The sequence below is a fragment of the Sebastes umbrosus genome, chromosome 13 (genome assembly GCF_015220745.1).
Source record: "Sebastes umbrosus isolate fSebUmb1 chromosome 13, fSebUmb1.pri, whole genome shotgun sequence".
Lineage (NCBI taxonomy): Eukaryota > Metazoa > Chordata > Actinopteri > Perciformes > Sebastidae > Sebastes > Sebastes umbrosus.
The window spans coordinates 18,047,565-18,074,847 of NC_051281.1; the positions used below are offsets into that span (position 1 = coordinate 18,047,565).

The 27,283-nt window shown below is 40.9% G+C and overlaps 1 protein-coding gene across 2 annotated transcripts; it reads right to left on the minus strand.

Annotated features, from left to right (window-relative positions):
• Window positions 1-116: 116 nt before the first annotated feature.
• Window positions 117-26,694, minus strand: tbl1x (transducin beta like 1 X-linked). 2 transcript variants are annotated; one of them, XM_037789985.1, is made up of 15 exons: window positions 26,238-26,694; window positions 10,476-10,585; window positions 9,048-9,193; window positions 8,574-8,793; window positions 6,962-7,103; window positions 6,638-6,779; window positions 6,468-6,531; window positions 6,229-6,326; window positions 4,948-5,008; window positions 4,675-4,796; window positions 4,509-4,583; window positions 4,288-4,415; window positions 3,062-3,227; window positions 2,858-2,959; window positions 117-2,207 (listed from the first exon to the last, which is right to left on the minus strand). In XM_037789985.1, exons 2-15 carry the CDS (start codon window positions 10,531-10,533, stop codon window positions 2,181-2,183), a joined length of 1,551 nt encoding a protein of 516 aa, XP_037645913.1. In that variant the 5' UTR covers window positions 10,534-10,585; window positions 26,238-26,694; the 3' UTR covers window positions 117-2,180. The 2 variants fall into 2 exon arrangements, with proteins under 2 accessions (XP_037645913.1, XP_037645914.1); XM_037789986.1 differs by having other exon boundaries at window positions 6,962-7,094; window positions 26,238-26,691.
• Between the last annotated feature and the right edge of the window lie 589 nt (window positions 26,695-27,283).

A 27,283-nucleotide genomic window follows, 5' to 3' on the forward strand; every position in this document is an offset into this window, starting at 1 on the left:
CAAGAATATTTGTTAAGGTTTTGTTGGTCTTAATGTCTTTTTGAGTGGTTTCAGACAAACAAAAAATACTCCTGAGCTCAGAAAAAACACAGAATTCAAGACACAGGCTCCGTAGGTTTCTGATATCAAAATAGAGTGATTTATTTGAGACACTGAATGACTTCAACGTTTTGTCTTGGAAACAGGTGATCGCACCCTGGACCAGGGCGCGAGAGAGAGATATAGTAGCCGTCACAGCACTTATTCCATACCGGGCTCCTTTAGCACGCCAAGAATGGCCACCAACCCCACAGCCCAATTCTCAGTCTGACACAGACAATAATGGCTCTCAGCAAATGGAAAAAAAAAAAAAAGTCAGAAAACAATGAACCACCCATTAACATCCAATTGTGACATTAAACAAAAAAGAGAAAAAATAAAACATTGGCCCTTCAACTTTCAGCAAAATCGGAACATTTGCTGTATCCACCCATTACAAAAAGTGCACTTCACATTGCTCGAGCAGACATTGACTGAAAGGGGAAAAGGACCGGAAACAAAAGGCAAATCAAAAGTGGTGGCAAGTTAGTTTGAAGATGTCTCTTTCATGAAAGAAGCAGATGGAGCCACACTTAACCACAACATTTCAAATCTGATCAGCCGGCAGTATTCGGTGGGACTTGACAAGACCAATCTTTTTTTTTTTTTTTCTTTTGAAGCAACAGCAGGACTTTTGCTTGACCTCCACCTTCTGGTCAAAATGTGCTCTGAATTTTTCAGTAGATTGTTTGTGAGGAAAAGTGCCAAGAGAAACCATAATCAAGCTGTAGTTGTTTTCCCGCTCAGGTCTGCAATGGTAACTCTTAACATTGATTCTGTCCCGTTCCACACACAATACCAAGTTAAAGCAGAAACCGAGCAGAAGACTGTGATGACTGTTCTCTCCCATATTGTTGACCAGATAATTCCCTGAATGCCGGTAATGAGGCGCGCGTTTCTTCCGCGGCTTTACAGGGATCAATAGTGGAAAAGCAAAAAAGCTGCTCAACACATCTGTGTCAAAGCCATTTGTGACTCACTGAAAAACAAAACAAGTCGTTGGATGTGATCGGCCCAGTTGAAAAAAAGACTATTAAAAGAAGCTGATGACACATGCACTTCGTTTTAAAAAGAGGTCTCGTCACGTATTATCAGCAAAGATGTGACGGCTCTAGCCGTTAATGAGCCCCTACAGGATGGCAATAAAGTGTACTGTATATAAACATATATACACAGTATATAAGTCTGTGTATTAATCTAATTTACATATCTTTACATTCTGAAATTTACATCCAAAAAAGGGAGAAAATTCTCTTTGTAAACCACACTTTTCACATCTTGTCCACAAAATGACATTTTTCTAATCTCGAGTGAATGGAGCAGGTCATTTTAGGAGATTGGGACTGTTTCTTGGCAGGTTTTTCCTTTTGTCGACATGATGTTAAACGTGAGCTAAGAACTACCTTGCAGCGGCACATTCAATTTTTGACTTTCAAAAGTCCATCTGTGGGAAAAAAAAAAAGCAAGAAGTACTCTTGAAACAAACTATTCTCCACTGGGAAGAAGTTAAGCACCCTGTCAACGGACAACGCCGGTGCTTCAGTATCGATGTTACTGTTATCACGTCCACAGTTAGTTCATTCTGGACATGAGGTAACATTTGCTCAGAGGAATTCTTAAAAACCACAACCTTTTTCTTTCATAATTTGTTGCCTTTCACAGCCAAACACGTGTCTCATTAACACTTTTTCTCTTTATATAAAACTCATCTTTGTGTTTCCACCCTTACAACCCGATAACAGCTGGACCAGTCGGCCCGGAGGGATCGCAGCACTTTCTCATTAGAAAACCTTTTAAAAACACGGATGCACCCAGGGATGTTGGATTCAGTCCAGTCTTGGGGATCTCTTTAACTGGCTTCCATTATGTTTCCAATAGGCGTGTCGTTAAAACACGCATCAACAAACTGTAAGGTGCACTGAAGTCAGTTGGTGTTGGCTCCTCGGAGGCTGCTGCAGTCATCTGGTTTTACTCCTTGTGAGGGGGGTTTTGTTTCGCTCCACCTTACAGCTCTTCTTGAGCAATGAGAGTGTGTTTGCTGATGTCAGAAGAAGGCAATTCGCCCGCACATTCCAGGATTCATCATCAAAGTCTCAAGTCGGCTATTTTCGGAGATCAAGAACACATACCTAGAAGGTAAAGAATTAGGTAGCATTAGTAATACATATCAAGCAACATGTCTTTTTTATTTACTTATTGTTCGCAAAGAACTTGTAATGAGTTCTTTCTGACAATTTTATTTACAGGCACCAAACCAAACAAGTAAATAAGTAAAGCCGAGTTCACACTACACGACTTTCAAAGTCTGCAGATCGCCGTACTTTTCACACTACACAACTTGCTGTCTTGTAATTGGGAGTCTTAAGTTGTTGTGGTTTTCACACTACATGACTGACAGGCGACAGGAGGTCACATACTGCAAGATCTTTCTACTACAAGAATGTGTAACAACAACTTTGCTACGTGTTGCAAATGCAGCACATACAGTAAGTTGCTATTGTTACAGGCGACCCCTCCTCCCCAAGTTTCCCCTCAACCAGCTCGATATTTAGCATACTAGATATCTGGAATGTGTCTGTGATTCATCGGTGAGCGTCGGCGAGCCTCTCAGCTCGAGTCCTTGAACAGTTCACACGTGACGCTCGAGTGCAAGCGGCGAGCCTACGCTGATTTTTGCCTCTGATCTGAGGCTTTCAGCGGGGAACCCCAAAAACCGTTGAGGAGCGGAAAAATCATGTAGTGTGAACGAGGCTTAAAGGAGCTGCAATTGTGTACTTACTGAGCCGTCTGACGCGCTGGCACCAACTTTGTCCCCAGTGCTGTTCCAGCACACCTCGAAGATACCACCAGTACCCCGGAAGCTGTGCACCAAGGCTCCAGTCTGTAAACAAGAGTGTGAACAAATGAATGACCAGCTCTTGACAGCAATCACAATGAATCTTCTCCTCTGCTGTTTTGGAACGGTATAAAATCAGACGCTTACCATGGTGTTCCAAATGTGAACGCACTTGTCGAAGGAGCCACTAGCCAGGTGACTGCCGTCGGGGCTGAAGGCCACGCTGTAGACGGGTTCCTGGTGCTTGGTCAGCGTGTGGATACAGACCCCTCGCTCGACATCCCACAGTCGTACTGTCGAGTCGAAAGAGGCGCTGTGGGTGTGGAAAACACAAAGAGGGCACAGATCAGATATGAGAGTGATTCCTAAAGATGATCCATTTAGAAAAAAAACACATTTGCTGGTCATAAAAAATGACCAAAACCACTAGTTTCTTTAGTGCCTGCAAGATGCCTTTTTAAATGACTCATTATTAAACGCTCATTATTTCCAGATTTGTCATGCAGTGAACTAACCCCAAAAAGCTCATAAACAGAAAACAAAGAAACTAATAAATAACACATCTTTAAAAGGCTACAGATTGTCACCATTTGTGTTTTTGTTAGCATCAGAGCGTCTTCTCCTAACATGTGAAACACTCACATCTTGGAAACATCATTAATCTCTGCTCCTTTAAGAAGGAAAAGCTATACTTCAAAGGTCACACTTAGCAATTAAAAAAAGAAAAAACAAGTGTGAACTTCTCAAACAAAAGTGACAAACTGTGAGCATCTGTGACCCTAAAACTGAGACACTGTTGAAAACAAATGATGATAAAAAAGGAGGCTGATTTCAATTAACACATCTTCTTCGCTGAGGTATAAATAGGCAGTTTCTAATCTCCTATGGGTGCCCTTGGCAACAAATGAAAGCGAACTCGGAAGGATGTATTATGGAGGGAGCGGAATTGAAGTCAATTAAAAATGTATCGCACACGTAATGTTCAACGGTGGCATTTACTTAAGATTATGAAGTTCCTTCCGAGCAGTGGCGATAATGGCAGGTTTATTTCTAATGTGATTTACGGGCAGGTATGCTGGGTTTGTCAAGCAAGGGCTGTAAATTCCTGTGGTATTTGAATTAGAACATTCTACACATGCATGAACATCTGGGTCAGGGTGTATGGCTTTGGGCCACTGACAAGAACTAGCACTGGGATTTTGCATGGAACATGATTTCATCTGAATGCCAGGCTATGACAAGAGTCCTCTTCCCACACACACACACACACACAGTTTGTTCTGAGCACACAAACTTTTCTTTTAAAAATTGAGCGACGTGGGTGGTTGCCTTGTTCGGTACTAAACCTGAGCTACGTGTGAGAGATTTCCCACCTGGCGAGCATGATGTTGGAGTTGGGGTTGCCCGTGCCGGGCCCCGTGGGGCTCCACTTGATAGTGTAGATCTCTTTACTGTGAGCCTGGAGGTCGTGGACGCAGGACTCCTGCTTCATACTCCAAATCTGGCGTGTTGAGGGAGAAACAGCAAAAGTGTGACTGAATACAAATCACCACTCAGGTTTGTTGTCTTTGAGCTCTAAAGACTGAAGTCTCACCTTTAAGGTCATGTCATCTGAGCAGGAGGCAAGCAGCATACCCGATGGATCCCACTTAATGGCGTTAACTTCATTCTGCAAAACATAAAAACTCGTTAGCGGGACCGTCGAGTGAGCGAGCAGCGTGATGTAAGGTCAGAAGAGCAACACAGAAAAAGCTGTTCACCGTGTGGCCCTGGAAGGTCTTGAGGGGCCGGTCGCTGCCAAGGCGACATACGTGGATGCACATGTCTGTGCTGCAGGAGGCAAAGGTGGTGTTGTTCTGCCAGTCGACATCCAGTGCTGGGGCTGTGGGATATTTAAAATGCACAGGATGCATTAAGGGCTGGGAGGGTTTATGAGCCCATAATACAACCGCAGCTGAGCAGGAAACATCCTATTCATTATCTACAATGATAAGCTTTTATTGTTCTGGATACATAGTGAACTCGCTTTTCACCTGAGTGGAAAGGGAACTGCTGCTTGGCTTCTCCTGTGTGTGCGTCCCAAATGATTGTCGTCTGGAAAAACAAAATTGAGAATTTAAAACCCACGAATGCAACATTTCTGTATGCATCATCATAAAGAAGAAGACATACTCGTAAGTACTCTGGAGGACTATCAGGGTTTGAAATAAATTCCACCAAATAGGTAGGTAGGGTAAACAAAAATCCCTGATGCAGCTAGTGTCATATTTATTGTCTTTGGTGTTTCGAAGAATCATCCACAAAATAAACATATCTGCAGCAGTTCAGGTTACCGTATAGCACAACAAAAACATGCAATTAATGTTAATAATTAATGCAACGCTCCAAAGTTGGGCTAAATTTTGGCAAGGAAAGACTAGCATGGTCATTTTCAAAGGGGTTCCTTGACCTCTGACCTCAAGATATGTGAATGAAAATGGGTTCTATAGGTACCCACGAGTCTCCCCTTTACAGACATGCCCACTTTATGATAATCACATGCAGTTTGGGACAAACAATTATTTTCGTCTATTCTAAAAATGATGTTTGAATATTTCTGCATACTGGAGTCCCTAAACAGTTTTGGAATTGCATAAATTATCATTTTAATCAATTCTCGAGTGGTAAAAAAAAAGGAGTTAAATTTAGCACCAAATCTGTGTAACAAATGGTATCAACCCGAAAATTGCTGCAACAACAACTGAGACATAACAGAGCATGGGAATGGCTATCATATAGTTCCATCATAATGTTCTAAACCCTGATACGCTTTCACAATTTATTTTAATCAATTCATTAATGTTTATTTCTGATTTTATAGAACTTGACACAAAGTGCTGAGCTGCATCTCAAATGAGTCTTCAGGATCCCAGCTTTCAGATGATGTACACCACTTCTATGTGACATATACGTTTGACCTGCTATCTCCTTCTAAACACCCCCTGTACCCCCTGTGGGTCTGAGAGGGTTAATAAAGTTGTATTTAATTAGATTTGGTTACGTGCTACAATTATGCTATGATACAATTATGTGAAAATATTTCATAACATATGTAAGATATATCAAATCATTTCAGGGTTCTCTCTGTATATTGAGTTTATACTTTACAGAAGATTTACTGATAACTGTGCCGTTAGCACTGTAGTTTATGGATACCATAAAAAAGATATGTTACAGATTTACACTTTGGCTGATGATCAAAAAGTTAATTTGAAGCCCTAGGACTGATAATAAAAAAAAACAAAAAACACATGAGGATATTATTATTGAAATACCTTATCTACACCAGCGCTGAGAATAGAGTTCCCCTTCTTGTTCCACTTGAGTGCAAATATGGGCCCTTTGTGCTGTCCCAAGGTGCTTGCCAGATTTCCTAATGGATAAGAGCCATATCCATTTCGTTTAGAAATGATCCTTCAAAAAATTGTCACAGAGGTTGCATTATTCACAATAACAATGGCATAAACCTAACGACCCAGGAAACGACACCGTGCCGGTATGAAGGAGGACATACCATCCTTCGTCCATATCCTTGCAAATCCGTCGTACGAGCCCGTTGCCAGGAGAGTGCCGTCGCTCTGTGTGATGGAAAGATAACAGACTTTGTTACTTAACCGTCCTCAGCTGCACAGACAACTGTTTAGTGAAAGTAGAAAGAGGACACATGTTTGTGGATGGACGTACATTCCAGTCTAGCGAGGTGACGTCTTTGTTGCTGGGGACGTCCTGGCCACCTTCTCGGATACAGTGGCGCAGCACCAGCTGGGTGGAGTTGGAGTTGTTATTCTCGTTCAGGTTCCAGATCCTGGCGGTGGAATCCCCCGAGCTAAACAGAATACCAACGCAGCAGGAGGGGGGGAGGGTCAAAAGATTGTTGGGATATAAGCTGTCAGCGATGGATCGTATGAGGTCATATATCTTAGGAAATAAAAGCCAAAGCGTGCATAGAGTATAATATGATTCATCCAGCACGCATTGAGATCAGTTTCAGCGCAGACAGGGACTCACCCCGAGGCCAGCAGATCGCTGACAGGGTTCCAGGCACAGATGAACACTTCAGACTCGTGGCCTCGCAGCACCGTGGCTTTACTGGCTGGTATCTCCACATCTACATCCATCTCCATGGGCTCGCTGTGGTTATCTGAGAACACAGATGGACAGATACGCACACACGCATCTTTATAAATTCAGCAGCACATGCACGCAAACACACACATTATGTCCACACTTGTCAGCGAGCTATACATAAAATGCTGATGAATGTACCTCTAATGAATGTTTCAGGAGGCGAGGGGGCTATCTTTAAATAACAGGAAGATATCAAAGATGTGTTTCTGCTAGGATATGCCACTTCTATTTCATTATTTATCTCTGACCCACTTATAGAGTGCACACAATTATCACAGCATAATGAGGACCCAGTCACATTTCTGCCATGTGAGAAAGCCAGAAAGACAGCGAAACCTTACTCACACCCGACTCTTCCTGTTGCCATCCACACCTTCGAATTAAATTGGGTGGATGTGCTGACACAAACATCAACTTCTCTTCCCCTTGTCTAAAGCTCCACCTGATCTACACCTCTCTGGTTTCACTCGCAGGAGAAGCCAAACAGCTGCTAATGATATCACGTTCTGTGAGAACCACGCGGCTGTTTGTGGTTCTCCGTGTAAAACTGTGTCATAATTTGGACATTAGGGGTGGGGGGGAATCAATACTGTATTTTTAATAAAATGTACTATTTGAGGGCAAACGGAATTTCGCAATTTGCATAATGACAATGACGTTCTTGTACCTTGTATAGTATCACGATATGTTACGTAACAATATTGTATTGATACACAGACGTCAAGTATCGACCTTTTATCATGTTAACTATTAACTTCTTCTGCTATTCTGTCTTTTAGAGGTTGTAGCAGGCTCAGTCTTAAAGCTAGATTGAAGCTACTGGTGTCATATGAAACTAGAAAAGAATCACATTTGCAGTTGAAAAAAGGTAATAAATCGCAAGATATCTTATCGCAATACTGAGCATACTGTAAAATGTTTAAAAACGAAATAAGATCGTATCCACCCCTACTGGATATGTCACTTGAAGTAGAAAAACTGATGATTTTGGGAGGTGTAATAATGCAACTACTAGGCTGCTTCCTTCTGACAGCACAGAGCCAAAACACAGCACAGAGAGATCAACTCCTGACTGCCATGTCTTTGAAAATGTTCCACATACAGATTCACATCATAGTGCAGATGCAATGGTATTTTGAAACGTTAATGTAGTCAGAGCATGCTCTATTACTAGTCAAAAAGGAGTCAGAATTATAATTCCGCCATGGCCATGATGGTTTGGGTGAAAAGTAAAGAAACTAATTAGAATGCTGCAATGAAACCAGCCTTCTTGACCCATTTTGCCAAGAAGCTTTTTTACATTTTGTTATATTTCAATAGAAAAAACGATCCTTAGATTTATGAGCTGCAAGTCTAGAAACTTACATAGAAGACACATTTTTTAGTACTTGTCTGTCCCTTTCTTCTTGATTACCATTTGATCACATGATTCATCAAGTCAATTCCTACTTTGAGATAATTGGGACTCTCGTATTTAGAAGATTCAACTTACTCATATTGTGAGTGCCGTTCTCCTCCCCGTTGACAGTGGCTTCTCCGTTCTTTGGTGCGATGGACTGGTTTCCAGAAGTCGAAGCCGCCATGGCACAGGCCGCCTGCTGCTGGGCCAACTTGTCGCGGAAGGCCTGCTGCCGCGTCTGCACCACGTCTGGCATCACCGCGTCAATGAGCGACAGCGACTCGATCGGCCGACCGTCGAAGACCGTGCCGTCCTGTCAGGATAACAGCAGTTAATGACACATCGTGACGGGGTTTTTGATTAGCGACTTGTCCTGATAATGATCAATTACAGGGGTGAAGAGTGTTTCCTGCTGGCTAGAGCCACAGTGTTTCTTACAGGCTGAAAATATTAACAGCATTTGCAGTTAACCTGGTGTGTTGTCATAGAGATCAAAGCCTATCTTTGTATCATTAAGCGATAGAAAACATCAGTGGGAGTTGAGTAACAGCAGGTCCTTGCCCTCACCTCATTGATGCTGATTTCTGCCTCCACATACTGGAGCCCTTTCTGCAGGATGGAGATGAGGGCTGCAGGGGGCACTAGTGTTCCATTGATGTTCGACTGGCTGATGTGGCTCTCGATGCCAAAGGTGAATGCTGAGTGGGAGAAACCTGAAAACAAAAACACCATTCACATTCATTAGCGGGAGAGTGCCAAGCACAAGATGTGCACAAACACGACACAAATATTCAAAGAAAAGTCGTGTCTGATCCAAACAAAGCTAACAGTATCTGGATACAGAAACCGAGTGGCATAACAAGTATGACATTTGAGAGTATAATAAGGCACGCCGATGGCAATGTTGACCTCTCAGGGCTAATAGTAGCCAGTAATAAAACACAGCAGCTAGGATTTTAGTCATGGGATCCAAATCTTATCGAAGAGTGAATAGCATGTTGACATCTGAGGAGCGAGGCAATATTCTGTGCACCCACAAGGTGTTCATATTACAGAGGCTGAATGGCCTGTTTATTTCCATCTCCGCACACAGTTTCATCACTCTCCATTCATTTCCATCCACTATAAGATGAGGAGAAATATCTTCATTTTAAGTCACCGTGTTTGATCATACATAACATAAACAAATAGACGCATATTATCTGCTTTTGAAATTGTTCATAATAACTGCATTTTCTAAACAATGGTCAAATAAGATGTGCATAGTTAAAACCGTTTCACATTGAGCACCGATTTTTGTCCTATAAAATTTGCACGGAAATGTATTTATTTTCTTATGAATGCTTTCACACCCCTACGGAGCATTCGTGCAGGGGAAAAAAATATTCGGACGGACCTCGATTTCAGCGGATTTTTCGGTCCTATTGGTGTTTTTCGGAACAATGGGCAGTCCCCTTCTCAACATCTAATAATGTACAACGAACACCGTGACGACTACCTCAACAACCAAATAAAAGGACAATATATATGGCTTGAGATCGCCCAGCAGCTGCGATACAATGAATATGGTAATGTAGCTGACATGCAACTTTCCAATGTTATATGTTGGTCATGGTGCGGGGCTATCCACAACACCTATTGTTAGCGTTAGCATCACATTCGGGGTCCGATTAGTTTATGTATTGTGTAGTTTAACGTTAGATATTCTCTGTCTGGATTCTGTTGTGTGAATTGGACACGGGAAACTATTTTGAAGGAAACTCATTGGGCCTCATTGACGTAAATGGAACACGGCAATGCGGATAATTCGCACCGGAACCAGTAAAGCATAGTCGCCATGCAGAAAATTTGCACATAAAAACGTCTTTCAGCAAAACCCTTCAATATTGAAAAAAAAAAAAACACCAGCAATTAATGCATGAAGCCCAATAGATCCATTTATTTTCAGCAATAAAACAGCATCAGTGTGTTTTCGCAGATATTAGTGTGACAAACCTGATTCTTGGAGGTATCTGTAGACCAAGAAGTTCACTTCGTCACTGGTAATACTCATCTTAGCCCAATGAAAAGGGAGGAGGAGGAATGTTGGAAGGCTGGGCTCACTCCTGAAAATATAATCAAAAATGGGGAGTTGAGATTAATATTTAGCTCTGTGGTCTGGCATATGACATATTCTTAAACCATGATGACAAACGATATCTCTATCACACTCCAATAAAAATAGATGCAAATTCTGCACACTGCACAAATCTGTCCCGATCCTTGTTTAGTGATGCAGACATATTAGAATAGACACACACACACACACACACAGGGCAGCCCTGGCGTCCAGCCTCTGTTAGTACATGCTCACTCTTGTCTTGCCCGTTGCATGATTTCCTTCCTTTGGCTGGGTCACTTAACCTGTAAATCCATGTCTAGTACTGAATCTAAGTATTCCCAACCTTTCTTCTCCAGCCCTAATGGGAGTGTCTATATCCATTTGGCTTTCACTGAGAACTGAATGGTGCTTCCCATTAGTGACCCGGCCAACCATCTAGATGGAAAGAGCCCTGATAAAGCAGTAAGGATATTAAATGCCTGTCTACTGCCCATCTAGTGAATTACAGTAGAGAGCAAGGGGACGAATTATTCATAGCAGCCCGACGTGACCTTCACTTCTGAGTTATTTTCAACAAATAGTGGTGTTTAACGGAGCTTATGTTAACATCTCGATCGAGATTGTCTCAAAAACTGGAAGGAGTCGAAGAAAACAGAAACACAATTACGTTTTTTTTAATTCCATTGTGTGTTTTTTTCCTCAGGCTGATGAACACTGCAAAAATACTTCATAATGGCTCACGCATATGCTTTAGGAGGGCAGAGTAAATGGAGCTGGAAGAACATTGTTTATGCACACCCACGCACACACAATGTAAACATACAAAAATATACAGTACAGATGAAAGATGCTCTATAAGCGAGTTATGGTTAAAATGCTTCACAAAAGAAGCAACCAGAAAACTGAGGGTGAGTCATAACAGACTACATAACCATCACGCATAACTATATAACTATTTCCTGCTCTCTCACTGGGAAATTAAGGGACTGACATCTTGCTGGGAATACAAAGAGAAATAAAAGGGGGTGGGGGGTGGGGGGATGGTGTCAGGTATGAAGACTGCATGGCTGTCCAACTTCCATTGCAAACACTGTCCAGGCCCACTCAAGTTCCCCTTTGGTAGCATAGCAACAAGAGAGATCGAGCAAAATAGACAGAGAATGGTGTTGTCCCAATTACCAGTGGGCATACAGCCAGAGGGGTTGAACATGTTACTCAACATGAATTATTCACGTTCACCTTGGTATATTCTTTCAGATAGACTCTCTGCCTTTATTGTACCACAGCAGACACTCTTAAGGGCTGGAATTATAACAATCTCTGTAACTGGTGCAGCCACAGAATCAATGTCTTTTATATTTGTGAATGCAAAAAGAGATGCTATTAAAAAAGGTGTTTTCTTGTAAACAAACTCATTACGTTATGTTTACTTATGTTCCACTGTCACTCACTTGAGGTCAAACAAACGTGTATTTCATCCTCATAACACATTTGCAAAGCAGCTTTTACGTTTTTTAAATCCTGTATTGTTTACATCCATGTTTTCTAGCCAGCAGTCTCCTTCTTTCCTACCTTTTGGTAACGTATTACAGCCAACTGCGATTCAGTGAAATAGTGTGAAACCATTTGCAGGGCTGTACACAAGACAAACAAAATGGGCTCATAAATAAGCAGCTCCATAGCGCTACTAGAGGTCAAAAACGCCACAGGTAACCTTTAAGTTAAAAAAAATATCCTGCAACAACTGCAAAAAAAGAAGGACAGAATCTCAAAGAAATGTTATTAAAATATAGTGCTGTCCCGAATACCATATTTGAGCTTCGAAGCTTCGGTGGGAAATATTCAAAGCAATTTGAAGCTTCGGGACAGCGCCGCTGCCGCACTACTGTACACACCCGCACATTACAAACAGCAATATCCATCTGAGAATAACTAATAATAATTTATGTTGAATATGAATAATGTGGGATTATTTCTTATTTCGTGGGCTATTTGGGGATTTATACATTATTACTACATACATATTTATAAATAAAACAAAAAACGAAGCATTCGAATGCTGATTTGGAGGTTGATTACCATGGCAACGGTCGAAGCTTTGAAAGCATTTGGGTCAGCCCTACTAAAATAATCAAATACTGCTTTCATCTCACTGTTTCCTACATCCTCATCATTTAAACTTCAACAAACAAAACTCTCACTCGAAGCCAAATACTCAACTCACAACACTAAGCTTGTCCGCATCAGCCACTGTGCCCCGGTTTGACCACTGCCACTGTGTTTCTATTCAGCTTACGACTACTAGGGGTAGCCACATCAAAGCGAGGCCGCCGCAGCTACATACCAAACAACTGGAAACGTAATTAACAGGCAGTCTGGAGGGGCTCAGCGGGTCCCGTTGGTGCAGGGCAGCAGCAATAATCCCTCTATCAGATGGGCCCATGATGCCACCATCCATTACACAACTCCCTGGGCATCCGAGCCTCCTTTGACCAAACAATATGCCTTCCAGGAAACCAGACAAAATGCTAACCTCTGCAACGGCTCTGAGGTTTATCCACTGAAGTGATAAGTGGAGTCAAAGCCCGACGATATGATCCCTCTGAAAAAAGAAAGACATCACAAAGGGAAAAAAAAACAAAAACACACTTGCTTATAAGGCTGCTACTACGAAAAACATTGTTTACCCAGCACAGATCTACCACGTAGAAGTAGGGGATATATATACAGTAGAGGAGACACAATACTGACACTCAAATAGAAAACCATACATCCTTGATTTGTAATAATGTGATATTACATCTTTAAAGAAGAAGGTGCACGAAACTTGATTTAGAATCATGTTTCTTACAGATGTTCAGCAACCAGATGTTATGCAAATAAGAAGACCCTGGAAATAATGCAGGCAACCTCCAAGCCCCACACAAACAACTATTCCACGTTGCTATAGCAATGTGAACCATACCACACATTGTAAAAGGTAACAGCGAAATCACCACCGTTAACACCTTCAACCCGGACGAGAAACCAAATTAAAAGTGTTTACGCTGACGGAGTATCAATACATCCGAGGGAATGAGACCAGATTATGTGTTACATGCACCAAATCGATTCAATCCCATCAGTGGCAAAACAAGGTGTTATTCTCACTCTGTGTGGATCTGAGGCAAAGAGGGATGCGTTAATTTAGCACGGCCGACAAGCTTATTAACGTCCGCCCAGCACTACAGCTGTAACAGTAAAAAATATGTGTCAATTCATACTTCATTTGGAAAAACTCAAAACAATTCCAGCAATGGAGCCACTCTCTGCACTAGAGCTTGTTTACCAGCCCAGTTGGTTTTCTACCCAGCTCTAGCTGAAATTGGCACTGCATACAAATAAAGCTGTTTTACTCCTTCTCTTTTTCCCCCTCTGAAAAATCCTGCCAAATTAAGTTTCTCCTTTCAGAGTCCTTGTACTTGTCAATCACACACATTACTGACAACACGAGGAAAAGAGCAATTGTTCTTGGTGTGGCAAAACACCCAATGTCTGAACCCAGAAACAAAGATTACTGAAGCATTTATATTAACATGTATTTAGCTATAAATTCTCGACTTACAGTTTCAGTTTTGTGGTTTATAACACTGAATTACAGTTGAGTAACAATTGTTTGAAAGCATGTCAAACATCCCTTTAACATTTCCAAATGCTAACAGATGACTGCAGAAAAGAAAGACAGGGTAGACAAAAGGGTAGAGACATTGAAACCTGAATCGGTTAATAATGAGAAGCCCTGCAGTGGTCATCTGGCTCATTAGGGTTATTACCTTTAGGATGTTTACTGATGTCTTGCGGCAATTACTCGACAATGTAAACTACGCCACCATCATCCATACTAAGCACCTGACTGCATTATGGCCTGAAGCTATGGTTAAAAAGGCCTTCATACTGTAACTCCAACCCCGTCTACGCCAGACAACCGAGCTGTGTCTTTCATTTCACGTGCATCGGATAAACAGATACAGCTGAATTTTTAATCAAATCAAATCCGTCTACACAAGATAACAACTTCCAAATTACAATTACAATTTCCGGATGATGTGGAGCATTATCTTGTGAAAAATATCCATCTATTATAGTGTTATTATGTCAAGATATGCTTTGGCATGAAGTTGTGAATCTGCAAATATTAAAGGATCCAATTAAAGGGCCTATGTACTGTGATAGCTCCCAAACCAGAATCTGTGGTTTACCGCCTACAAGAACAAAGGAGACACGCATTGCAGGCCAGTTGTTGAATTTTTTATAACTCAAAGTGTAAAGCAAAGGTCATGATGCAAGTTCTCTAAAAAATTGGACAAGCCAGTCATATGGAATACAAACATGTTTCTTTATAATCCAACACTGATTCAATTGAGCAATGCTACTATAGTGTTCTGTTTGTTTTGGTGTTTGCGATTTTGAAATGTCATCACAGGAGCACAACTAATGAAGACATTTGAGCATGCAGTGCACATTAATTAAAACTGTTACAATGTATTGGATGAAAGCTGAGATGATTATTAATTTGTAAAATATTTGAGTTGAAGTCAAGCGAAACATTTCACAGGCGTGAGCACAATCCGAGGATTACATGACAGCACTTTTGCCCCTTTCCCACTGGACAAAAAAACCCACCAACATCTGGCTTTCGCCCTTTTTCCGGCACAATGCTATGTGTGATGTGCTTATTTTTATATAAAAAAATCAATTTGGATTTGGACAATTATTGTAGTTTATTAACGTACAAAACATACAATGGATATACTCTCCTCAAAGCCACCAGATTCCAGTCAGACAACAGTAAATTTACCTCGCTAATCGCCGAAACACCCTTCATTCAAATGTAAGAAACAAAACGAAACTCATCACAACCGTCTAGGTTAGTCTTTCCACTGTTCCAACAATCGTCAGCTCTGGTTTGGTCTAAATAAACCCTTAATTCAACGAATTAGACATGAAAAGAAACAGCCATTATATTCGCCCCTTAAAGCTACCAGACTCCATTGACTTTGTTAGTCTTCCTACTGTTCCAACAATAGTACAAAAAAAAGAAGTAACCACCGTAACATTGTCACTGTTTAATAACCCTGTTTTCCAGCGCACTCGTGATGTTGAATGTGACACATCGGGGGAAACAAAAACAGAAAGACACACTCGTCTACTGGCAATGGGAAATGCCTCTATCAGCTATTTTTTGTGTGTTTTCCCGTGTTTAAAAAACCTACATACATGCTACTTTTTGTGAAAAAAAGGTATTTGAGACACTGTGCAAATGTGGCTTTGATATCATTTAGAGTGAAAAGAAAGGAAGAAGTGTCTAAGGTTAGAAATTAAGATATAGTTATATTTTGTTCATGGCAATCTGTAAGAATGAATGTGGATTTTCAGAGAGAAGAGAGACCATGCCGAGAACATGAATTATCATTCACTGTAAACCAGCTTGGAGACCTGCTTAAGGCTTTTTCATCGTAGCTAGTATACAATAAAAGAGACAATTGCAGATTTAACCTGATCTTAAAATAGATCTCAAAGACACAACACAGATATTCTCTGCATAGTTAAACAATATGAAACACTATTTGTTTGAATTCAGCCACCCAAGGTTAAAACAAACACGCCACTGCACGTCATTTCTTGAACGGTACTCTAAATAGAGCTTATGTACAGTACATGGATGATTATCCATCCATCGCTAAAACCAAATAAAAACGCATTCTGAGCATAAACATTTGCAAGAAAATGATGGCGCAATGTGAACTACACAAGCAGCCGTCTCCTACACATGCAGGGTTTTTGAAAAGAATGATGTTGAAAACCAGCATACCAGGGACCCCATTTTCTCCTGAACAGTCACCTCCTGACAGATGTGCAAACAAGACCTGGAAACAGCAGCCATTTTCTCTTGAACTGCTCTGCTGAGTAAAACCCGCCTTTGAAGCTTCTGGTTGGGCTGCAGTCTTGAGGGGGGAGGGGAGAGAGAGAGATACAGAGTGGGGGAAGGGAATCGGATAGAGGGGGGGATGGTGCGATGGTGCGATGGTGGAATGGGAGCAGGGTGATAAATAATAATCCCCACACACAGGTAATCACAACAACCATTTGTGCATTATTCTTTGCCTCTCTCAATGAGTCACTTAGCGACAGCCAATGTAGGTCGGCAAAGCGGTGGGGGATGGGAGCCTTCAGTCTCCAGGGGAAACACTTCTCCCACGCCATGCGAGACAACAGACTGCAGGCTTTCATTCAAACCAAAGACTCTATCCACCGATTAGCACTCCTTTAAGTAAAGGGGAAGAAATCATTTGTGAAATTACCTGCTGAGGTGATCAGTTGGACTGAAAAAACCTGCAGACTGTTGGCACATGAACGCGTACACGGTTGGCCACCCTTGGAACCAGTAGACCTAATCTACTGGTTCTGTCAGCAGTTAACAATGACAAAGGTCATCGGGGTAACACATTATTGGGGGCATTTAGTGCGCTACTACAGCCGCTGATACTGCAAACATACCAAATGCATTAAACCCTCACAAAATCGATGATATACACCTTGATAGATTTGCAGCAATATGAGTGTTGGGGTGTGCATTTCTCTATTTAAACAGAGAATTTCACAGGCGCCGCCATCAAGCGTATTTTCTCCCTGGGGAATGAATGGGGGGATGGTGACAGATAGCAACGATCACTGAAAGGATTCATCATGATGGCTTGTAATCGGGAGCGTCAGGACCTAAGATCTAACCTCATGCTGAAGCCATTAGCATCAAATAAAAATGACAACTCCCACTTGCCTATCGGTGCCATTTAGTATTTCTCTGTAGAAACAAAGGAAACAAAACATTGTCAAAGAGGAGAACTCCTGGGTTGTTTTTTCCTATTGATGTGGACAATACATTGAATACACAAAAGGAACAAAACAACCCCTATCTAATTAGATTAGAAATATTATGCCTAAATATTAACAAAACTAATGTGCAGTGCAAGCTACAGTATGTAACATTAGACTTGCGTATTATAGAACAACAAGTTTGATGATTAACTATTTCTATTAAGCGGAGGGAGAAAACACATAGACGGATAACAGGCAACCTCTCATCACCTCATTGTTGTGATGCAACCAGGGCTGAGAAGATTAGCCATCTTATCACGAAACTGTGATTGGAGATTGAGCTTTGTGGAAGGCGAAAGCTTCCGCGAGCTTATGGCGTTTGTTGAGCCGGAGTACAAGCTCCCATCGCGGCACACAACAGCTTTTTTTTTTTGCAAGTGGAAATTACTTAAAATTAGCATTAGCAACATTCCCATACAACTCAGATCCTTGGAATTATTTAACTAAGTGGTACTTTTGGTCTGAACACCAGGTAGTTTTAGTTGCCTAAACTTTAAGAACTACTCCACAGATTTAGCATTGCACTCCTACAACATTGTCGGACTCGTGATGTACAAAAAAAGATCAAAATCGATGCAGCAGAACCAGAGATATTGTGTCTTTCTTCCTCCTGTTCAAATCCTGGCATCTACATTACCCATAATGGCCACCATCAGTTTGGTTCCAAGATTCAGGTGTGTCAAAGAACGTATCTTGCCAAGAAGTTAGTCAATTGTTCTTTCCATTACAACATCAGCGCCTAGCAGCAAAGCTGCGCTTCTGACATTTTGGACTGAAAGCAACTACCAGTAAAATGTCCCTCTGCAAAGTGCCATACAAAAGTAAAATAAAGTTATTTTTATTCTACTCTCATATTTAATGTCTCTACCGAAATGGCCTGTGTTGAACAATAAAAATATTATAAATATAATAAGTGTTTTAATATTTTTTTATAACGGCGGCAGTGTCTGTTGTCAAAACAACATTTGAGTTTCGTCTCTTTGCTGCTATACTTCTTTGGGTGTGTTAGGCTAGTGGCGGCTTATGCAGCGTCGAGCTGCTGAGCAGAGATGAGGAGCGGGCTACAGAGGTTTGGTAAAATCACTTGTAGTCTTCAGCCCCAACCAACGCAGACTCAAGTGACATCACTTGAGGCAATTTACGAGACTTCGTGCAGCTCAACATTTTCTTACGTTATTAAAATACGTTTACATTTACATCATCTCATAGCAATAAGTCTTTAATATGTCAGCCTTGGTTGAAAGATATAGCACAAAAAAAATCGGATTATTGACGAGCTACATGTAAAGACAGCTTTTACAGTAACCGAGTTATTGCAGCGCATGAACACTTTTGATTTTCTGGTTGCTCAAAATAACCTGGTGTCATATGCGCTTGTAAGCACACAAGGAACCAGTCGCTGTAGGGCATGCATGTGTGTATGGCTGTGTGGGGGCGGGTGGCAAGTAAATACGTTGTGCGGAGGAGATGGTGGGACACAGAAAGCTCTTTTGATGCTCAGTGCAGCTCACATACATACAGAATCAAATCTCCATCTTTCCTAATGCTCTTTAAAAAGAATAAAGCAGATAAAAACAGCTTCATAGAGTCTCTGCATGTCATTTGTTACTTCATACTTATAGACAATAAATAACAAAGCTTCATTCAACAACACTCTCATTCATATCACTGCATGTATGCATAACAATTTGCATGTTAACCCGTCAAGGACACCGAATGAACGACTGAACACATCCTCTTTCCTATATGCAAATTCACTACTATTCACACGGGCAAGTTCGTACAATGAGGTGGCTTCAGATCTATGCTGGTGCATGCTTTGTGCTTTTATGTTGCATGGGCCACATGTTCCGGTGTATCGCATCTAAAATCAAAAGTAAACGATCCCTTTATTAAAAAGAAACTAACTGGAACGGAGAGAACATTTGGCAGTCTTCTGGCTGTGTTGACATATCGCAGATGCGACCGTTGTCTCCGCCACTGACAGGAACTGAAACTATTACATCTTTATGGGAACCGTACAGTATGTCTTAACAAGCCTTTACGTAAGCACAGTTTCACTAAGAGAAAGGATCTTTAATCATTTTTGCCTTTTTCATTTGGTAAATGTATATTTCTACATTCATTCAATGATAACAAAGAAGTGCCCTTGAGATTGTAATAGCCAACACAGAGGCCTCAGCCAGGCAGTTCTTTTTTCAGCAAGATGAGGGTTGCACAAATAAGCTGTAAACACAGAGACACGACAGTGTGGGCAATACAAGTGTTGCTATGGCGACCAGAAGATCTTGCTTCTCTGTCAACAGCTGCTCATGCCACCCTAAATACCCCCCCACTCTCCTTGAGCTTTCCTTCCATCTGACATCAGGGTCAAACAAACAAGGCAGACAACCGAAATACGGATCTCCATTCTGAGCTTTCCTCCTGACTGTTTCTTTACCTAGCATTTACACATTGCGACAGAACGGCACTAACCCATACCAGAGATTTCCCTGCGTAGTGTTTGTGTGTGACGTGTGTCCTAGTCTACACAGTGTCTATTCAGCTATGCAACTGACTGCACATACAGATTAAATGTTTTGATATGTTTCCAATTTCCTTCTTGTAACTAGAAAGAACACAAGAGTGCACACACCTCTGGTAAGGCTGCTAGTCTAGAAACTGAAAAGGTAGACAAATATTTAATATGCATGGGCATTTGGATCATGACAATACACAAAGTTATCGACGATCATGAAATACGAATAGCATGTAAATTGTGTGTCCATATGCAAAAAGTCACTGGTCTTGTTGGGAGGCAATAAATACACCATTAAAGACCTAACAATTAAGGGGATCTATTGGCAGAAATAGAATATCATATTATTAAGTATGTTTTCTTTAGTGTATAATCACCTGAAAATAAGAATTGCTGGGTTTTTGTTAGAATGAGCAATTTATATCTACATACGGAGCGGGTCCTCTTCACGGAGTCCGCCATTTTTCTACAGTAGCCCAGAACAGACAAACCAAACACCGTTAACCTTTCCTGCTTGGGCTGGAGTCAATAACTTTACTCACTCCCGCCGCTGCCGCTCTCTCTCCTGCTTCACCAAACACACACTCTAAGCTCTACTGTTACAACAACTGGCTCTAGAGAGGACCATTCGCGCTTTCGCGTCGTCCACCGTTGCAATCCTACACGCTTGGCACACGGGAGAAGTAGTAACTTCCCCTCCGAAATCTTATCGAAGTCGCAATATGGCCTACTGCAATTTCTCAAATCACAGGTTATCGCAATATTTGCTAAAGGTGAAATGTGTGTAAAAAAAAACAAAGAATTAAATAAATTAAATATTGTCGTGCTGCAGAGATGTCCTAGCCAAACATCATATTCTACAGACTTAAGAAAACATCTTTGTTTGGTACAGATTCCCGCAAATATCACACCATAATCATTTTAATATGTTTTTCAATGAAAATGAGAATAATTATGTAAAAATTATCATTCCCTCATATCGCAAATCATATCGCAATTGCAATATCAGTCAAAATAATAACGATTAGATATTTTTTCAAAATCGTACCGCCCTAGTTTCAACGTTCCACATTTCGCTTCCCTATCATCGTGCAATCCCTGCACTGTTTTCAGTGCCTCTGGACAGAAATTTACTGACTTCCATGCCATTTAATGAAAAATAAACTTGTCAATACTCTCTGGTAGACAACCAATGTAATAACAGCAACACAGTTTCTAAATTTCCACAGACGCATCTCTGGCCTCTCCACTGAAATGTCTTATTTTCTAGTGTCCAACATGTATGCTAATGCAATCAGCAAATATTGCCTGCATCTTGTTTTGTTTTCATAAGGAGGACCGTAACAGGCAGCAATGTTCTGTGTCTGCAAATGGCTTGTCATCATATCCCCCAACCTCAACATGAGCTAGAGGGAATGTTGCAACAATTACTGTGGCATTGTGTCAATATAAATGTTACAATATTGACAGAAGTATCATGGCAAAGAAATTAAAGACATATCCTGTCACAGAGGTGCTATGTGGGAAAGTAAAAACCCCATTCATCTTCTCCATAGACAATGTTAGGTGACTGATAGTAGGAGCACTTTCATGGCTTGTACGGGCATGAAACTCTCCTGACTGAATCATCAGTACAAAATGATGTACAAATTCATGTTACAGTAATATTTTTTTTAGATCTCTAGATACTTGTCTTCTACTTCACTGTTACACAATACACAAAGCATCTGACAAGAAACCCTGGCTGAATCAGGGGGGGGTGAAAAGATGGACTAAGTGGAAAAAAAACAATATTCCCTTTCAGTAAAGAAGTCTGGCATGCATGTGCTTGCACAACTTCCTTTACAGTCATCCACCAGCAGTAACAATGCTCCAGACGCATTCCTACAGAAAAACTAGTTAAAGGTTATCGGCCTACTTCAGAGGAACTGATTTGTTGTCAGTATTAAGAAATTACCTGTTTTGTCGGGCTGTGCGATTAATCAAATTGTATTTTCAATTATGATTTTGGCTTCCAACGATTATGAATCAAGATAATCGAGATTAAACGATTATTGTGCCATTTCGCAATTATGTTTTTTTGGGGGGTTCAGCTCTAGGTCGGCTTGGAAAGGCCCTGGGTGAATGTGGCTCGCGGCTCCAGCCGTAAGCTTTACAGCAGCCCTCGCTGCTTCCCGGGGCCGTGGACTTGGTGCACCAGATTAATGCATTTAACTTTAAAATGTACCATTTATTTTCCAAAGTTAGTGAGTAACCTCGTTAAATAATCGTGATGTCAATATGACCAAAATAATCGGGATTAGGAATTTTGTCATAATCGAGCAGCCCTACCCGTTTGTACATACTGACCTTGTAAAAGAAAATGTTTGTCCATTGACTGAGCATAACCTCACACAGAGAGGTGTGGCCATGCATGTACTATTAAGGAATCATTAGCTATGATGGGTTCAGACAAAACACAAATAGAAAGTTATTAGCTGCCAATACAATACACAAACACTTGAACATTTAACACACCCTTAAAGGCATTTAGCTCCTTGTACTTGTTTTAATTTGCACAAGGACAGAGTCAACAGATACAAGTTCACACAACTATAAACAGAGCCACCCTGATGATCCAGATGAATAACTATAGGCATGAACCAGCCAGAACTTGTATGGGCGTTATATCAGAGGAACTACTAGTCTGCCAGTTGGCTGATGGCCCATGCACACTGTATGACTCTTTTGGAGGGAGAGAATGGCTCACCTCCCCCCATGGCCTATCATAAATAAATACTGCTACAGAAATATTTGGACAGCCCGATACAGAGCTCTGCTGCACCACAAGGCTGACATGAGCTTTCTCAGGGACTTCCTTGCCCTACTTATGAGCAGGGGATACATTTCTGTTTTGAACACAGTCTAACACAATGTAGCGTTAGATTTGCAGTTGCCCCTTCTGTGCCTCAATTCACTGAGTCCGAGCGTAATTACATTTAAATGACTTATCAAATCTATTTAGAGCACAACGAGGACTGACTACCAGCCGTCAGATGAATGAATTATGATTATTCACATATGGTAGGCCATCCACGTTTGTCAGATCATACAGCACTGAAACCAAAGACAATAGGTTTTCATCTCAAATCCTGCCACTCACTGAACAAGAGGCAGACAGACAATAACCTGTAGGCAACAACATTATCAATTCATGCCCTCTGAGGACTCAGTACAAAGGAAACTGTGTCCGTCTTCTGAAACACCAAATTAGAAAAGAAAGACAATAAAAGCCCCTCAGAACAAAATGTTAACTAGGAAAGTCTATGAAACATGGAGAAAAAACGTATCGCTACTCACTCTGTCAAAATTAGTCCACCTTCCAGAGCTATCAATGAGAGGTAGTAATGACTGCTGGCACATATTTAGGGATCAATGGTGGTACGTAAAGTAGTGTCACACATGCAATTATGACATAATAAAACTCCTTTTGTTCTTTAAATAGGTGGCACTAAACCTGTTTTCGTAACCACCGCAATTAGAGTTCACTGCCAGTCATTGACGCTGGTGACAGAACTGGTAAACACATTGGTAGGGCAAGGCAATGTGGTTGAAATCGCTACTGCAAAGTTAACAAGAAAACTTTGCGATTGAAACAGGTATGAAAATATAAGCATAAATGACATACAATCGTCAAACTGTGTGCCACTTTGATGCATCACATCAGACCAAAAATAAGCCAGTCACTTTTTAGTCATAAATGTAATCATTACTCAATCCACCGACTAGATTTTTCAAAGATTTAATGCTAAAATACTAACTACACAGCGTGAAAGTGCACAGGGCCAGTCCTCGCACTCCAGGGGGGGGGGGGCGCTCATCTATAGCACACCCTGTGGCCTCGGTAAACTAGGCTACGTCTTTATTAACGAAAAAATGAAGTAAACTAGCGAGTTATGCTGAATGAATAATCATGACAATAGAGCTGCAATGATTAATCGATTAGTTGTCATCTACTAAATCAAACGCCAACTATTTTGATCATCGTTTAATCGGTTTGAGTAATTTTTTTTAACACAAAAAAAGTCAAAATTATCTGATTCCCGCTTCTTAAATGTGAATATTTTCTCGTTTCCTTACTCCTCTAAGACAGTAAACTGAATATCTTTCAGTTGTGGACAAAACAAGACATTTGAGGACGTCATCTCGGGCGTTGGGGAAACAATGATCGACATGTTTCACCATTTTCTGACATTTTATAGACCAAACAACTGATCGCTTACTCAAGAAAATATAGGATAAAGGTAAGGCTGTTTTGCGAACTGCCTTATAATAACATTACCAAGACAACAAATCTGAAGTCGTGATTGATTTACGACGTCAACAATGGAACAAAACAATGTCAATTTCACAACAACGTTTGGAATGAGTTTCCTTGGGTTGAGTCCAAACTTGTTTGAACGCTTTACGTGTTGATTATTTATTGGTTAACCTTGATCATTTGAAAAAGTGACAGCCCTATTACGTAATCACATTGTCATGATACCAGAGAAAGACTAGGCTAGACTAACTAGGCCCAGCCCATAAACGCTGGTATATTCTTTCTTCCTATTAAATCCCATGATCACGCCAGTTGTTGTATCTCTGTTGTGATGACATTAGTGAAGAGTAGTAGGGGTCATCCTGCTTATGAACAATTATTATTAAAAAAAATAAAAAACAAGGTGGCAGCAACCGCCAAAATGTCAAATCAAGTCCAGTCAGTGTCTTCTCAAAGACATTCTCTCCAATGCAACTTCTTTGTTAAAATGCCTCCTTCTGATTTCAGTAGCCAAACAACATTCACTGTTATTGTGAACATACAACAGCCTCTAGGTCAAGAAGGAAATGGGGGCATCACTTTGACATTAATTATTTGGGCCATTGAAGTAGAATCAGGTTAAGACAGCATTCAAACAGCAGTTATTTCCATCTGAGTCCTTCTCATGTCTTGCTTTAATGGAGATAATAAACACTTTGATGCTCAGAGGCTAGGCGAGACATCTTAACTGTGTCTGTACACGCTGCTGTATCCCATTATCCCAAGACTACAGGGAACAGCCAGGCAGGGCTACTAACTGGGAAATGAGAAGAATTTATAGGTCACCAGACTTGTTTTATTAAGTGTTCTGTGGACATGTGAAATCACCATGTCCTAGCTTCACATTTAAAGGGGGTTTCTTTTGATAAACTGTGGTGCTTTAAAAGCAGCTACAGCTGACACAGAGTCAGGAAACAGCTTCACATTGTAGTTATACAGTAACATGAACTGTCCCCTTGAAAACTAGGTGGTAGTACAGTTGAGACACACACACAGGCGTTTCCTAAAGTCTGCAAGGCAATATATTATGTTATTATATATCATATTTCAGCTTGAACAACATGACTGCACTGGTGCAACTTAATGTGGTGGAGGGTTTTCTATTGTTTGTGCTATTATATAGGCAAAGATGTCCTAATAATTCACCAAAATTAGGACAACAATTAACCTCTAAAACTTGTATTTTGAACAAAAATGACTGCACTGGTGCAACTTAATGTGGTGGAGGTTTTTCTATTGTGCTATAATATAAAGGGAATAATAATTCACCAAAATAGAACAATCAACCTCTAAAACTTGTATTTTGTGAAGTAGTCCACAGCTGACACAGAGTCAGGAAACAGCTTCACATTGTAGTTATACAGTAACATGAACTGTCCCCTTGAAAACTAGGTGGTAGTACAGTTGAGACACACACAGGCGTTTCCTAAAGTCTGCAAGGCAATATATTATATTATATATATAATATTTCAGCTTGAACAAAAATGACTGGTGCAACTTAATGTGGTGGAGGATTTTCTATTGTGCAATTATATTATAAAGGGGATAATAATTCACCAAAATAGGACAACAATCAACCTCTAAAAACTTGTATTTTTGTGAAGAAGTCCACAGCTTCTAAAGGTGTGAGAAAAAAACTCAGAAAAGTAGGTTGTTTGGATACAAGAAAGAGAGAAAATTAAAAAGACACAAGCAGGAATTTCAACACACGTGTGGAGCCAGAGGGGTGACTAAGCCCTGTACCGGCAAAACCCTCCTAACCAAACGCCATAATAATCACCAATTTTGTGAATGCCATTATATCCTCTTCAGTGTATAACCCACACACACAACACAACACACTGCAGCCCCCAAAAACCTGCCACTTTAGCTCCACTGGCTTACCTTTTGATTGTGAGTGAACTCGTGGTGTCCGCCGCCACCTCTTCCTCTTCCACAAGGAGAAACCTCCAACTTCAGCAAGCTAGCAACGACTTTCCTCCCATTTTGCTTATCGTCATATTTCAAGTTCCGACCGACCGACCGCCTGCTCTCTCTCTCTCTCTGTGTGTGTGTGTGACTCACAGTCAGTCGACTAACAAAGCACAATAATCGCTCACACAACTGTGCGGTTAAGTTGGAATAAACCCGAGTTTGTGTGTGTTGTGTGGCTGCAGGCTGCAGGCTAGTTTCTCTCTGTGTGGAGTTTCAAGCGTACACTGAGAAAGAAGCAGGAACGTGAGAGACAGCAGCAGCAGCAGCAGCAGCAGGCGCTGATCAGCAGCGCGCGAGAGAGAGAGACGTAGACAGAGAATAGAGAGAGAGAGGGAGAGAGAGAGGGGTGGTGAAGGCTGAAATGACCTTAAACCTGAATACTGAAAACACTCCCAAACATGTTAATTATGCTATTAAATACTAATAGTTCACGTCGTGTATATCATCTCACTGCCCACGGTTGCCTGGGTTCCGTTCTAGAATGTCAGTTAGTAAACATCTAACTGCCAACAGTTAGCTTAGCTTACAATAAGAGAGAAACCTATGCTGCTCAGTTTGTAAACTACTAACGTTAGATAGCTTACATTAAAGGGGACATGTTATAAAAAAAAAAGTGAGATTTTCATGTTTTTTTTTTATTATAAAGCAGGCTTAAGTTCTGTATAAATACTGCGAAAGTATTGAAACACTCAATCCAAAGATAAATACACTAAACCCGTATTCAGAAACTGTGCGTTTGAAACAAGCTGTCAGGATTTCTGTCCATTTGTGATGTCACAAATATACAATATGTACACCCTTTACGCAGTTTTATACGTAAACATTCTAAATGTGTCCCAGTTTATTACTGGTTGCAGTGTATGTGAATATCATCAGCCGACAGGAAGTACACATGGACCCATGCTGTTGCCTAGCAATGCAATTCCTGTCGAAATGTGCTAAAACGGAGCGTTTCA